Below are 15,136 nucleotides of genomic sequence, written 5' to 3' on the forward strand. Positions count from 1 at the left end.
AAGAATCATGAAACAAAGTTGTGAACATGGAAGAGACATATAGGCCATAGAATGTTTAAAATGAATTAAACACTGAAGAGCCAAAGAAACTGGTACGCCTGCCTAATATCATGTAGAGACCCCACGAGCACGCAGAAGTGTCACAACACGACATGGCATGGACTCGAAGTCTGAAGTAGTGCTGGAGGGAACTGACACCGTGAATCCTTTAGGGCAGCCCATTAATCCATAAGAGTGCGAGGGCATGGATATCTCTTCTGAACGGCACATTGCAAGGCATTCCAGATATACTCAATAATGTTCATGTCTGGGGAGTTTGGTGGCCAGTGTTAGTGTTTGAACTCAGAATAGTCTCCCTGGAGCCACTCTGTAGCAATTCTGGATGTGTGGGGTGTTGCACAGCCCTCTGGAATTTCCCAAGTCTATCAGAATGTACACTGGACATGAATGGATGGGGGTGATCAGATAGTATGCTTACATACATGTCACATGTAAGAGTCATATCTAGACATATCATGGCCCCTTTTCACTTCAACTGCACATGCCCCACACCATTACAGAGCCTCCACCAGCTTGAACAGTCCCCTGCTGACATATGGGGTCCATGGATTAATGAGATTGTCTCCATACCCATACATGTCCATCCACTTGATACAATGTGAGACTCATCTGACCAGGCAACATGGTTCCAGTCATCAACAGACCAATGTTGGTGTTGATGGGCTCAGGTGAGGCACAAAGCTTTGAGTCATGCTGTCATCAAGGATATATGAGTGGGCCTTTGGCCCATATTGGTGATGTTTTGTTGAATGGTTCACATGCTGTCACTTGTTGATGACCCAGCATTGAAATCTGCTGCAATTTCAGAAGGGTTGCACTTCTGTCACATTGAATGATTCTCTTCAGTCATCATTGGTCCTGTTTTTTGCAGGATATTTTTCCAGCTGCAGCGATGTCAGAGATTAGATGTTTTACTGGATTCCTGATGTTCACGGTACACTCGTGAAATGGTTGTTTGGGAAAATCCCCCTTCATCGCTACCTCAGATATGCTGTGCCCAATCACTTGTGTGCTGACTAAAACACCATGTTCAGACTCATCTAAATCTTGATAACCTGCCATTGTAGCAGCAATAACAGATTTGATAACTGCGCTGGACGCTTGTTGTCTTACATAGGTGTTGCCAACCGCAGCACCATATTCTGCCTGTTTACTTATCTCTGAAATTGAATACAAATGCCTATACAAGTTTCCTTGGCACTTCAGTGTATAATGTAAGACAGAGATTTCCAAACCAAATTTTGAACTTCAAAACATTTCCATGGGCAGATGTGGACTCTGACCATAATTTATTGGTTATTAACTGCAGATTAAATCTGAAGAAATGACACTGAAGTAGTAAATTAAGGAGATGGGACCCGAATTGAAAGGACTAGACATTAGTGAGAATTTTAAAAGGAGCATTAAACAGCAGGATGAAGCAATGCTATCTACACACATATTCTGAAAACCATTGTGAAATGTATGGCAGAGTATACTTCCCATTGTATATATTATTAGGGCTTTTACCAGTTCCATTCATATGTGGAGTGTGCGAAGAGTGGCTGTTTAAATGTCTCCATGCACACTGTAATTAATCTAATCCTGTCCTCATAATCTCCACAGCAGTAATATGAAGAGGGTTATAGTATATTTCTAGATTCATCATTTAAAGCTTGTCCTTAAAACTCTGGAAGTAGACTTTCTTGGGACTGTTTGCCTCTTCAAGTACCTGTCAGTTCAGTTTCTTCAGCATCTCTGTGGCATTCTGCCATAGGCAAAACAAACCCTGGGCATTCATGCTGCCCTTCTCTCTATACATTCAATACCCACTGTTAGACCTATTTAGTATGGGCTGCACAAGTGATTTTTAAGCAATCCCCTTTGTAGACTGATAGCATTTTCCCTAGTATTCTACCCATGAACTGAAGTGTGCCACCTGCCTTACCTATGACTGAGCCTATATGATCATTTCATATTCCTACAACTTGTTAAAAGCAGGTATTTGTATCAGTTTTCTAATTACAGTTGTGACTCATTGATGCTGTAATCATGGAGTACTACATTCTTCCATTTCGAGAAGTGTACAATTTTACATTTCTGAACTTTTGCAGGAAGTTGCCAATCTTTGCACTACTTTGAAACCTTATGAAGATGTGACTGCATGTTTATGCAGTTTCCTCCACACAGTACTTCATTACAATAGCCTCATCAGCAAAAAAGTCTGAGGTTACTAGGAATATTGCCTGCAAGGTCATTCATATAAAACATAAACAGCAAGAGCCTCAATACTTCCCTGGGGCACATCTGAATTTACTTCTACATCTGTCATCAACGCTCCATCCAAGATAACATTCTGTGTCCTCTCTGCCAAAAAATCCTCAGTCCAGTTACAAATTTTGCTCGATACCCTGTATGATCACACTTTTGACAATAATTGTAAATGTAAATGTCATACTGAGTCAAATGCTTTTCAGAAATTTAGCAGTTTAGCAATAGATGGTAAATAGGTTGTTTGAGAGATGAGACAATGGAGGCAGCAAAGGATCAAAAGGTACACACAAGCCACAGTTGACAACTTTAGATAGATTTTGAATTTAGTTGACAAAAGGAGAAAATATAAAAATGCAGCAAATCAAGCAAGCGGAAGGGAGTACAGACTAATGAGACTGATAGGAAGTGCAAAATGGCTAAGCAGGTATGGCCAGAGGACAAATGCAAATTTGTAGAAGAATTTAGAGCTTTCCCATTAGATGTCACCTAAAAGAAAATTAAATAATTTTTTGGGAAAACAGAAGCAGTTGTATGAATACCAAGAGTTCAAATGGCAAGCCAGTATTAAGCAAAGAAGGTAGGGTTGAAAGGTGAAAGAAATATGCAAGAGGGCGACATAGGAGAACTGAATTTGAAGTCAGAAAAGGAAGTGAATGAATATTAGACGGGAGATATGATACCGGGAGAAGAATTTGAGAGAGTATAAAAAGACCAAGTCAAAACTTTTCCTTATTAACAGAAGGATTTTTCTCCATGTGAACAACAGTTAAAATGTTAGACATTGTAGAAACAGTTCACAGCAGTTCTTGTAAGTAACTACATCTCACCAGAGAAAGTATTCCCTGCAATTTAATTCTTTTCTTTCATTTCTGTGGAGGAAACAGTTTATAGTTCCAAAGCTGAAAATTCAGTCTGTTGATGATCTGTCCATGTTGGCCACATATAGTTTGTTTATCTGTATTTTTTTTCATGAGGACTTGCTATTTCAGTTCATTGTAAACAACAAAATTGTTTTTATTTGTGGAGCTATTTTTGTTTTCATATGTAATTAGCATCATTTTATAATTATAGAAATACACTAGTGTGGTTTGTAATAATGAAGTACTGTGATTTTCTTGTAATTATCACAGGTGCAATTTCAGCCAAGGTTACAGTGTTTCCAACCTATCCAGTAAAATATGCTGCAGGACAGGATTTTTATTTAAAAATTGTGGATCCAATTGTTAATCTGCAAGGATGTGTGGTTAATGTGACAGGAAACATAATTCCTCTGTTAGAAGCAGAGCAAATAGAAAAATCTGGAGGATATGAATATTTTGGCGGTGGTTTAGAATCTGGTAAGTTCATCATTTATTCAGAAATATTTGATTAAAATGGGATACTTTTGTGTTGCTTTTGACTCTATTATCTTACAAATGATGTGTGTGCTCTACAGCGAGTAAAGTAACACAGAAAACTGTAATTAGCAAAATGATTATGGCAGATCCTGTAAAAATATATGTAGATATGTATTAGAAATGATGTGAGAGATGGAGCACATTGCCTGCAATGAGTGGCTCTATGACAAACAACACTACTGATAAATTATGCCTAGAAATATAACAGAATGAAGAAAGAGGACATTTATAATTATTTTTGTGAGAACTGCTGCAGTATTCACCATTATTCATCTCTTATCCTTAATAATGATTTTGTGTCTTGTTTCTATTGTGTCTTGATACATACTTTAAATGAAGTGTTATTTTACAGATAAAAACTTTGTGACTTTGATTTTAATGGCTTTAACTTAACTTGCTCTTATTTAAGCATGAAACATTAACAGATGGGCGAAGTCTTGCACTAAATAGATGTTTTGCACATTTTAAAAAACTGATTGATGACTGTCAATGCAGTTAAACTTTCACTTACCTGTGTTACCTCCTTACTGATGATAGTTGTAACCAGTTGTTACTGCACAGCTTCTTCAGGTATCTCAGCTGTTTCAGTAAATTCACACACCTAATGCTTTGCACATATTCCAGGTTTAAATAATGGTCACAATTTCTTGCGGAATTCACAACAAACACAACATTTATTTCTGTTCTTGCAAATACATCTCTTGCAGCCACACCATGGTTCAGTCACGACTTTTCATAACAATTGTTGCAACTGACTCAGCTTTTGACTTCACAACTTGTGTTGCACAAATGATATGCGACCACCCAAGATGACATGAAAACCATAGGTATAGCAAACAGTTATATTTTCTCAGGGCTCATGCCACATTAAATAAAACCAATAAGATTTTATTGCAAAGACATGATGAATGAACCTTCAATTATTTTTGTATGCAGTAACATATTTGATTTTAACACAATGATTTTATTGAAAAATTTTCAATTTTTCTATCATTATTTAATATGTTACATTAGAAAACAAATGAAAATATTTTTCGTTCACATTTTTTGAACAGAACTATAAAACAAATGAAAAAATGCTTATATATGACATTTATATGCATCTGTGTCTTGAAAACTTTTTTACGTAAAATGTAAGTGAACAAACTGATAGTCATGAAAATTACAAAATGAGCAGACAGATACTGCATCATGAAAATAAATGAACAGACTAATACCTGCAAAGCAAAACCTAGATTGAACAAATGGGTACTCCTAATACTGTCACATGTTGCTGTAAATTACGTTTTATAAAGTACATGCTTGTAACATGAGACAAGTAATTATGTGTTACGAGCTAAAGACCACTATACACTACACATAGCTATATATAAAACAAACAATGGAAAGTCTAGGTTTGAATATCAACAGTTATGAAAAGGATAGATTGCTATTCACCATAAAGATGACACATTGAGTTACAGACATACACATCAAAAAAACTATTACACTAAGCTTTCAGCCAAAGCCTTCTTCAGGAAAGAAAGAAAACTCACAGAAGCAGGCACACCTCATGCACACCTGATCACTATCTCTGGTCCTCTTGCCACACAATGTTTCAAAGCACATAATGATATTCAGTACATACTGATTTACAGAATATAATACAAGGTGTCCCAGAAATGTGACAAATTTTGAGGGGTTGTAGAGGATGTCTTAAGTAACATATCGACGATAGGAACCTGTGTCCAGACATCATCCAACAGCGTTGCAGTGTGTCAATGTTATCAGCACCAGTGCCAGCTACGAGGCCACCCTTTCAGCAGCAATGTGACTTTGTATGCTGACAGACCATAGATAGAACAGCTCACAATGTTGTTTGTTATTCAGTGATTACAAATGATTACTTGATCATCATGAAGAAGATGGAGCTAGCTCCTGCATAGAAAGGCCTTGTCTCATATGAATGCAAAGCTCTGTTTCCATGGTGGATGATGGTTTCAGCCATGGGTTTCCATCTGCAGTTTATTTTTCTCCTGTATACTGGAAAACGCTGGAGATTTTAGAATGATGACGTTTCCAGACAAGGGTTCCTATCCTTGATTTGTTTCTCAAGACACTCTCTACAACCCCTTGAAGTTTGCCACAACATTTCTGGGACACCTGTATTATATTCTGTAAATCAGTAGGTACTGAATATCATTATGTGTTTGGGAACAGTGTGTGCCTAGAGCTAAGTATATGTAGCATAAGCTTGGCAAAGAACTAACACAGTGTTTAAAAAATACAGTGTTATGGCATATATTATTATCATAAATTGTAAATGAGTGGCACAGTATAAAATTGGATCTAATACTGTTTCACATTCTCTTAATATTATACATGAAATTCATTAGTCACAGCGTGAACAAGTAACTTCATCTTATTGTTTGTTCGTATAATGAACACATTGATAAAAAGCCACAATGACTGTCTCTTCTGATGTTTGAACTCCTCAAAAATTAAATTTGATAGAACCTTAGCCATTCTTTCTGGTAATTATCTGATTTAACACAAAATCTGTATTTTCTGTTGCTTGGAATGTGCCAGAGATAACTCGAAATCCTGTCATTTAAAAAGTTACAACCATATCTTTTCCCACATACTGTAAGTTTCTTGTCACTTATTCCTCATTTTATCCTTTATGGGAAGTTTGTGGGACAACCCCCATCCCATAAAGGATAAAATGAGGAATAAGTGACAAGAAAGGTAAGGTTATTGCTCACAAAAAATGAATATATACATTTTGTCAGATTTTAAGTACTGTTTCTTGTTGTAACCAGAGAGAACATTGTCTGTTCATTGCTTTTATAATTATTCATTCATTCACTCATTCATTTTTTGTGTTCCATGTACCACATTACTAACCTGTTGAATCCTGTGCGGCCAGCAGTGGCCACATGCTCTTCAATGTTAATCACAGTATATCTTTGGGGTGGCGTGTAAAGTTGCAAGAAACCAATTTCAAAGTGTTGATCAAGATATTGTGCCTGATTTCCTGTACAGTGGTGTCAGCTCAATCATGAAATACAAATAAATGCACAGTACTGCACTGCATACTGTAATAAACATAGTGAAGCATGTTGCCACCGGTGGGCACATTGCATCAGGTGTGAACCTCCTGTGTGTCCACCAGCAATCACATGGCAATCAGCATTTTAAGTATGATCATTCCAAAAATATGGAGTGCAATGATTGTCTAATTATATATTAAAAGAACAATTCACCTATTAAGTGGGCCATTCAATTTTTAATAAATGTCAAGAGCATGAAGTTTTTCTGGATTTACTCAAAATCTCAAAAATTGTCCCAGTATTAAAAAAGGGTGACAAACAAAGCCCCCAGGGCTACTGGTCAGTATCTGTCATGTTAGTACTTTAAAAAATATTTGAATTGCTCATGAAGTGCAATTAAGAAATAATTTTGAAGAAAAACGAAAGATGATCATGACCTTCTTTACAACACTCAGTTTGGCTTTTGACCAAGTTAAAATACTTTAGAACCTGTTCTGAAAGTCAGTGATCATATTTTAACAGATTTTGAAAATTAGAAGATGGTAGCACTTTATTATATGATCCAAGTAGATTTACTACATTCCTTTCAACATATTGTAGTTTTATATAATGGAGGGAAACATTCCACGTGGGAAAAATATATCTAAAAACAAAGATGATGAGACTTACCAAACAAAAGCGCTGACAGGTCGATAGACACACAAACATACACACAAAATTCGAGCTTTCGCAACCCCTGGTTGCTTCGTCAGGAAAGAGGGAAGTAGAAGGAAAGATGAAAAGATGTGGGTTTTAAGGGAGAGGGTAAGGAGTCATTCCAATCCCGGGAGTGGAAAGACTTACCTTAGGGGTAGTTTTATGGTGTACACACATCTACATTAGCAGTAATTTCCTCCTGTTAAAAACTGAACCCTGTTTGTCTTAGAAATAGACATTCCCTCCTAAGTAAAAGTTAATGCTGGTCTTCCACAGGGCTCTGCCATTGCCCGCTTCTGTTTCAATGTGGCTGCCAATTACCTGCTCCATTGTGTGTTACAGTCTGTTATCTACACTCATGCTCATAAATGAAGGATAATTGCAGAATGTGGTGCCACACAATGTACCACTACACAAAACTGGCGCTAATAACATAGGCACATAGGGAACACACACAACACAGATCTGTAAGTCCATGGTATTGGTGATAAGTTGAAAAAACCATCCCAAAACACATATGCTGCACAACAGGTTGGCATACTCTGGATCAGGTGGTCGAGCAGCTGCTGGGGTATAGCCTCCCATTCTTGCACCAGTGCCTGTTGGAGCTCCTGAAGTGTCGTAGGGGTTTGAAGATGTGCAGCAAAACATCAACTGAGAGCATCCCAGATCTTCTCAATGTGGTTTAGATCTGGCAAACAGGCAGGCCACTCCATTCGCCTGATATCTTCTGTTTCAAGGTACTCCTCCACAATGGCAGCTTGGTGGGGCCGTGCATTATCATCCATCAGGAGGAAGGTAGGACCCACTGCACCTGTGAAAAGGTGGACATACTGGTGCAAAATGATGCCCAATACACCTGATCTGTTACAGTTCCTCTGTCAAAGACATGCTGGGGTGTACGTGCACCAATCATAATCCCACCCCACACCATCAAACCACGACCTCCATACAGGTCCCTTTCTAGGAAATTACGGGGTTGGTATCTGAATCCTCGTTCACGCCAGATGAAAACCCAGCGAGAATCGCTGTTCAGACTATACCTGGACTTGTCCATGACCATAACCTGGGACCACTGTTCCAATGACCATGTACTGTGTTCTTGACACCAGGCTTTATGGGCTCTCCTGTGACCAGGGGTCAGTGGAATGCACCTTGCATGTCTCAGGGCGAATAAACCATGTCTGTTCAGTCCTCTATAGACTATGTGTCTGGAGACAACTGTTCCAGTGGCTGCGGTAAGGTCCTGAGCAAGGCTACCTGCAGTACTCCATGGCCGTCTGCGGGCACTGATGGTGAGATATTGGTCTTCTTGTGGTGTTGTACACTGTGGACATCCCATACTGTAGTGCCTGGACATGTTTCCTGTCTGCTGGAATCATTGACATGATCTTGAGATCACACTTGTGGCACACGGAGGGCCTGTGCTACGACCTGTGTGTTTGACCAGCCTCCAGTCACCCTAGTATTCTAACCCTCATAAAGTCATCAATATGTGTTCTTTGAGATATTTTCAACACACGGTCACCATTAGCACGTCTGAAAATGTCTGCACACTTACTCGCTGCACTGTACTCTGACATGCACCAACACACCTCTGTGTATGTGGACTAATTTCAGGGCCACCGTGCAACGACTGCAGGTCAAATACACTGCATGGTCATACTCCGAGATGATTTAAACCCACAAACCACCCACCAGAGCGTTGTTTCACCATGTATCAGCATTATCCTTAATTTATGAGCATGAGTGTACTATGCTGCTGCTTAAACTTCAACTGCTTTGCATTATAACTTTGGAACTCTTGACAAGAATACTTTACATTAAAGTGGTTTGCAGCCAAAAACTTGTTTTTAATCCAAACAGAGCATGACAGCTACTTTTAGGTTTATCTAAGAATATAGAAAATAAATGTATCAAAGTTCAAGGAATACATATTGACACTGAACTGAGTCAGGAAAGAAACATTATATTTCATCAGATACTTTAAAAAAATCTTTGTGTAAATGCTAGATGTCAAGGTGCTAGCAAACAGTTATTAAAAGTAAATATATTATGATATATGGTACTTATTTTTTTCATAAGACAACTAATTTTTCTACTTGCTTGTAATAGGTGAATGTGGAGTGAGAGCAACTCAACTACAGAAAGAACAAAGTGGAAATTGGACTCTTATGGCAACAAACTCAACTGACACCTATTCAGGTTCCTTAATTGTTACTGTTACAGGTAATAACATTATAAATTATAATATATTAGCTGCTCTTGTTGTGCTATGACAGGTTTCTTATTACTGAAATGCTGTTCAGATTATTAACACATTGTTCTGAATGCACAAGCTGAACAAATCAAATAACTATAAGCAAAATATGTCTGTACTGTTTTTAGAACTGAGTACATGAAATGATACGCACTTTGTCACTCCCTGGAAAGTTGCTGGCAAACTACACACACCAAGGACTGGAATTTCTAGTCAGCCATGGTCAAATTACGTAGAAGTAGTCTGCTGTAGCGGAGGGCTAAGTATCTTTATTTATCAGGAAACAATAGCACCAGTGACCAATTGCAACTTCCTTGTCTTGCGTTCCACAAAAAGTTTGTTTGCCTGCCTGTGTATAGCACTGAAAGAATTTTGCAGTGGAGAAAAAATTGGTTCAGCTTGTGCCTGAATGAGTGACATCACCTGCATTGTGAACAATTGTTGACAGTGAAGCTATGCTCGCAAGGCACTAGAACAGTGGTGACTATCACCTTTGCCCTGCTTGCCATGTAAACTTACAGTATCATTGTGGCCTTCATGTCCACACGGAAAGCAACCAATGTTATGGCAAGGGCAGTACTTACAATCGTGCCTTGAAAAACACAGGCAATGATTTTTTCCTGGAGTTTTGTAACTCTCTCCATGTGCTACAAGACTGAAAGTTGTTACTTCTACTGTTCCTACTGTTCGTCTGAACACTATTCTTAATTACTTGAACACTATGATGTACATGGTACTGAGTGTCTGGTGCACTATGAACAAAAGAAATACAATGAGCCTCAAATTCAATCTCTGCTGAGTCCACAATTGTTTGAGATTCCACAACCGATAGTACTGGTTTTAAATCAGGACCTGACAGTTTTAGAGATGCAGTGTGAATGTATTCGTTGGATAGATTCTGCATAATAGCATCACTTACAATTACTTCCCATCATTACGCCACATGAACATTTAAACTTGCAATGTCTGGTGAGAGCTCTGAGTTCTACTGTCTACTGTTTGACTGTCTGAGCAGACTGCTTCTTCGGACAAAAAAATTTAAACCTAGCAGCTGCTACATGGCCTTTAATTTCAAACTAGTCATCTAACAGTATCACAAGGGTGCCATGTGTGACTTTCTCAGGAACAGTTTCTGTGCAATGTTTAACATAGAGTTTGTACACATTGGGACCAACAACAGACAAAAAGTAAGTTCTGCATTCTACAACTGTTTTTATGTAGGCAGCAAAGTGTGCCTCTAATTGTGATCTGTAGACCAACTATTCTTTGTCCTTGCTTTGTCATGGGTGAAATTATGGAGCAGCTACTGGAAACAATGAAACCACCACTCCTTCAGAAAGAAAATCTCATATTATGGTTTGACACAGTCTTTGCCACAGGACAGCTTGATAATTTACTACAAATGTCATTGACTGTGAAAGCATCACTTGATGCACAGATTAACGAAGCTGTTCTTGCGCAGTACAGAATACAACATGTACATAAGTACATTTCATCAGAAACTTTAACTGTCACTGTTCTACATGATGATGTTGGCTGCCATAGGTGATATCTTGAGCTGGGCTGAGCTCTTACATGCTCAGCACTATACTGACATCAGGGTGTGGGTGCTGCTATGCTGAGAGCAAGGCATAGTCTTCAGGAGGTCCTTCTATTGGTTGATGCAGATTGCAGCAAGCCCTTGATAATGTCTGTGGTATCAATTCATGTTGCCGTGTTTGACGTGACACCGCAATCTCTGGGTGACACCTCGTAATCACTCCTATAGCTATTAAACCACCACTATTTCAACAAGGAAATCTCATATTATGGTTCACACAATTAGAAAGTGAATTTATCCTTGCACATGAATGATGAAGATGAAACAAAAGATAGCTACATAATTTCTCTTCTTAATGTATACTTGTTCACTGAGTCACAAAATATTCTAGTGTCACCAACAACGACTCATGGTCAAATACAATGCTATTAAGCACATTTTGGTCAACTGCTTGCCACAACTGGAGGCTAAGTGACTCAACGAACTGTTAAGAATTGAGGGGCTTCGAGACTGTTGCTATGCCTATTTGTGTTCTTCAAACACAAGGAGGACATGCAGCAGATGATGACCATATGTCTTTATAGCTGACCCATTTGCAGTGAATGGGTAATTATCATCTATAGTACATTATTGTAGGCAGTCTGAAGAGGGTACAGATGTCAGTACCCATGTTGGTCATGAATCTTGGTGTAGTTGCTATACTTCATAACAACTAACTGCTTCCAGTGTGACTTCACAACTATTTACATTAGGTTCATTTCATAGATTGGCAGCAGGCTCATACGCATGAGCAGTTCAGCCCCATATGAGCAATACGTACTCCCACTTCTTGCTACTTGAAGTGGGGCTATTAGCTGTATCATCAGGCCAAACCGGATTAGCCAAGCGGTCTGGGGCGCTGCAGTCATGGATTGTGCGGCTGGTCCCGGCGGAGGTTCGAGTCCTCCCTCGGGCATGAGTGTGTGTGTGTTTGTCCTTAGGATAATTTAGGTTAAGTAGTGTGTAAGCTTAGGGACTGATGACCTTAGCAGTTAAGTCCCATAAGATTTCACACAAATTTGAATTTGAGCTGTATCATCAGTAGCAACAAGCTGCCATATGCTACCCAGAAAAATTTTTCTTATACACCCAAGCTTCTCCAGGTGGCCAATGTTTAAGTTTCATGATTTGCCATTTCTTCTTTGTTTATAGCTCTCATGTCAAACGAAAATGCAATGGATTTCTGCGGCTGGGAGCTATCAAATGAATTAAAATACATTCACATTACAGAAGGCTAAAAATATGTTATTAGTTGCATTTTTCTGATTTGATTTTATTTCCCTCTTTCTGACAGTTAAGCATAGCCTTGCAGAAAAATGAAGTTATTTTTGTCGGCTTGCTAAAGAAATTTGACCTTCATTAACTTTCCGATAGGCACGCCTTCTAGTCGGACAAGGGCTGTCGCACGTATCTCACAGATACCACTTGTTAATAAACTTTGTCTTTTTAAACATTAAATTTTTATTATAAAAGTAATATTAGGTTTTTTCATGGGTTACACAAACAAAAGCAAGGTAAAAAAATATTTAAAAATAAAGTTATGTTTCAAGAAACACATTTTCTTCCCACAGCTTCTCGAGGTACTGATACTTTCTGTGTACAAATGTCAAATTTATACAGGATTATGCTTGAAATTTTGGTTTCTCAAAATAATAATGTTCTTTAGACACTGAAAAAAAATGAAATGTCATGTGGCTAGGGCCTCCCGTCGAGTAGACCATTCACCTGCTGCAGGTCTTTTGAGTTGACGCCACTTTGGCTACCTGTGCGTCAATGGGGATGAAATGATGATGATTAGGACAACACAACACACAGTCCCTGAGTGGAGAAAATCTCCGACCCAGCCGGGGATCGAACCCGGGCCCTTAGGATTGACAGTCTGTCACGCTGACTACTCAGCTACCGGGGGCGGACATTTAGACACTGAAATACAATCAATGCAAACATTTCTTGATTGACGTAAACAAAACATACCATCTATATAGCTCACATTTGAAATGGGTGATTATTTAGAAGCTGAAATACAATCACCGCAACCATGTCTTGAATACTCTAAACAAATAAACTGTCCAAATATTTCACATTTGAAATGGGTGACTCTCATTTTTTTACTAACTAAACATGGCTTACATCTTTTCTTCAGAGGCTTCTGAGGTTGATCTTCTTCTCCTCTTCCATGTTGCTGTTGGGTTCATCTTCTTCATGCGACACATTTAAAACTTTTGTACAGAGGTCTCCAGTGACTTTAGTACTTCTCCTTTTTGCTTGTTCCTGAACAAGTTCATGTGAAAGATATCTGAGATATTTTCTTCTCTGGTGTTTCCTTTCCAGATTATAAATGAATGTATGGCAGCAACGTTCATCGAAAAACACATCACCAGAGGCAATCTCTATGTGTTTCTCAGAACTGGGGGAAGACCCACAAAGTTTGTCTGACAGTGTCAGGTTATGTGATTGTAAAAAATTATAATTTCTGTTCCTTCATCGGTTTTTCCATCGTTGTGAAGGTTGGGTATCAACAAAACATTCTTCACATGTATGAAACAAGTGTTGCCTCTTTGCAAAAACCAAACAGACTTTTCGGCCATGATATTTCTACTACTGTATAAAATGGGTGCTGCTAACCTTTTCACGATGTCGGATGGTTTATGACTTACACTAAATGGACATTCTGGTTGAGTTCCAGCGTATATTTCCATATTATACGTATAATACAGCTGAGAGTCGATGAAAGTATAAATTTTTATGCCATATTTGCTTGAGTTTTTAGCATATGTTGTATGAAACCGCATCTACCTCAAAAAGCTTCGAGTTTTTCATTGATTATGACATTTTCACCAAGTGAATAGCATTTTTGGCAGTTCACAACGAATTCATCAAAAATACTTCTTATAGGAGCTAGGTGGTCAGTTTTTCTTCATTCTCCTCATGTTTCCACATCATCAAAATGAATAGATTGCATTAAAAACTGACCGAGTGAGGTGGCGCAGTGGTTAGACACTGGACTCGCATTCGGGAGGACAACGGTTCAATCCCACGTCCGACCATCCTGATTTAGGTTTTCCGTGATTTCCCTAAATCTCTCCAGGCAAATGCCGGGATGGTTCCTTTCAAAGGGCACGGCCGATTTCCTTCCCCGTCCTTCCCTAATCCAATGAGACCAATGACCTCGCTGTCTGGCCTCCTTCCCCAAACAACCCAACCCCAACCACATTAAAAACTGAAATCTTTTTATATGGTTAGGAAGTCATCCATCTGCCATAAGTCATCGAGATACAGACAATTCACGTGGTACACCCCAGAGAGATAAAATAGTGCGAATAAGGCTTTCATTTCCACTGAGTCTGTTGAGTGTCTCTTGACCGAGAATAGTTATCTTGTATTGTAAGAATAAGTTTGTATTTTCTGCAATATGTTGAATCATTATGTCAGAGATGAGGCATTTCCATGAATCTAGAATATTAGTCATAGTTTTCACAGGTCTGATTAATCTGAGCAGATGAAGTAAAATATTTTGTTTACCTCATCTTTGCCGGTTCCTGGGCTTTTTTTGCCATGACCAAACCTTGATTATCTTTTTATTTTTCCTTTGAACAGCTGGAAATGTTGATTCGGTGCTCTCATTTTTGTTGTCTTCCGAGCTGGACTGAGCACTCAGTTCCATATCAGAATCTCCATCTCTTTCCAATGCATGCTCTTCTTCATCAGTGTCACTGCTCTCTATAAAACTGTTGTCCTGATCATCCTCACCGTCAGTATCTCGCAGAATTGCATTTATCACAGCTTCAACATCCAAAGGATTGTTTAAATTATAAATCTCTTTGTCCTCCATAGCACCTAGGAAATAAATATGAAACGA

At 38.6% G+C, this 15,136-nt stretch overlaps 1 protein-coding gene across 1 annotated transcript in view; it reads left to right on the forward strand.

Moving 5' to 3' along the window:
• LOC126176227 (uncharacterized) overlaps window positions 1-15,136 on the forward strand; it is a 327,159-nt gene that overhangs the window by 65,388 nt on the left and 246,635 nt on the right. The window contains exons 2-3 of the mRNA XM_049923372.1: window positions 3,444-3,650; window positions 9,554-9,667. Of these exons, the coding sequence (XP_049779329.1) occupies window positions 3,444-3,650; window positions 9,554-9,667 (321 nt within the window). The remainder of the gene's footprint in view (window positions 1-3,443; window positions 3,651-9,553; window positions 9,668-15,136) is intronic.

This window comes from Schistocerca cancellata, chromosome 3, assembly GCF_023864275.1.
Source record: "Schistocerca cancellata isolate TAMUIC-IGC-003103 chromosome 3, iqSchCanc2.1, whole genome shotgun sequence".
NCBI classification, from domain to species: domain Eukaryota; kingdom Metazoa; phylum Arthropoda; class Insecta; order Orthoptera; family Acrididae; genus Schistocerca; species Schistocerca cancellata.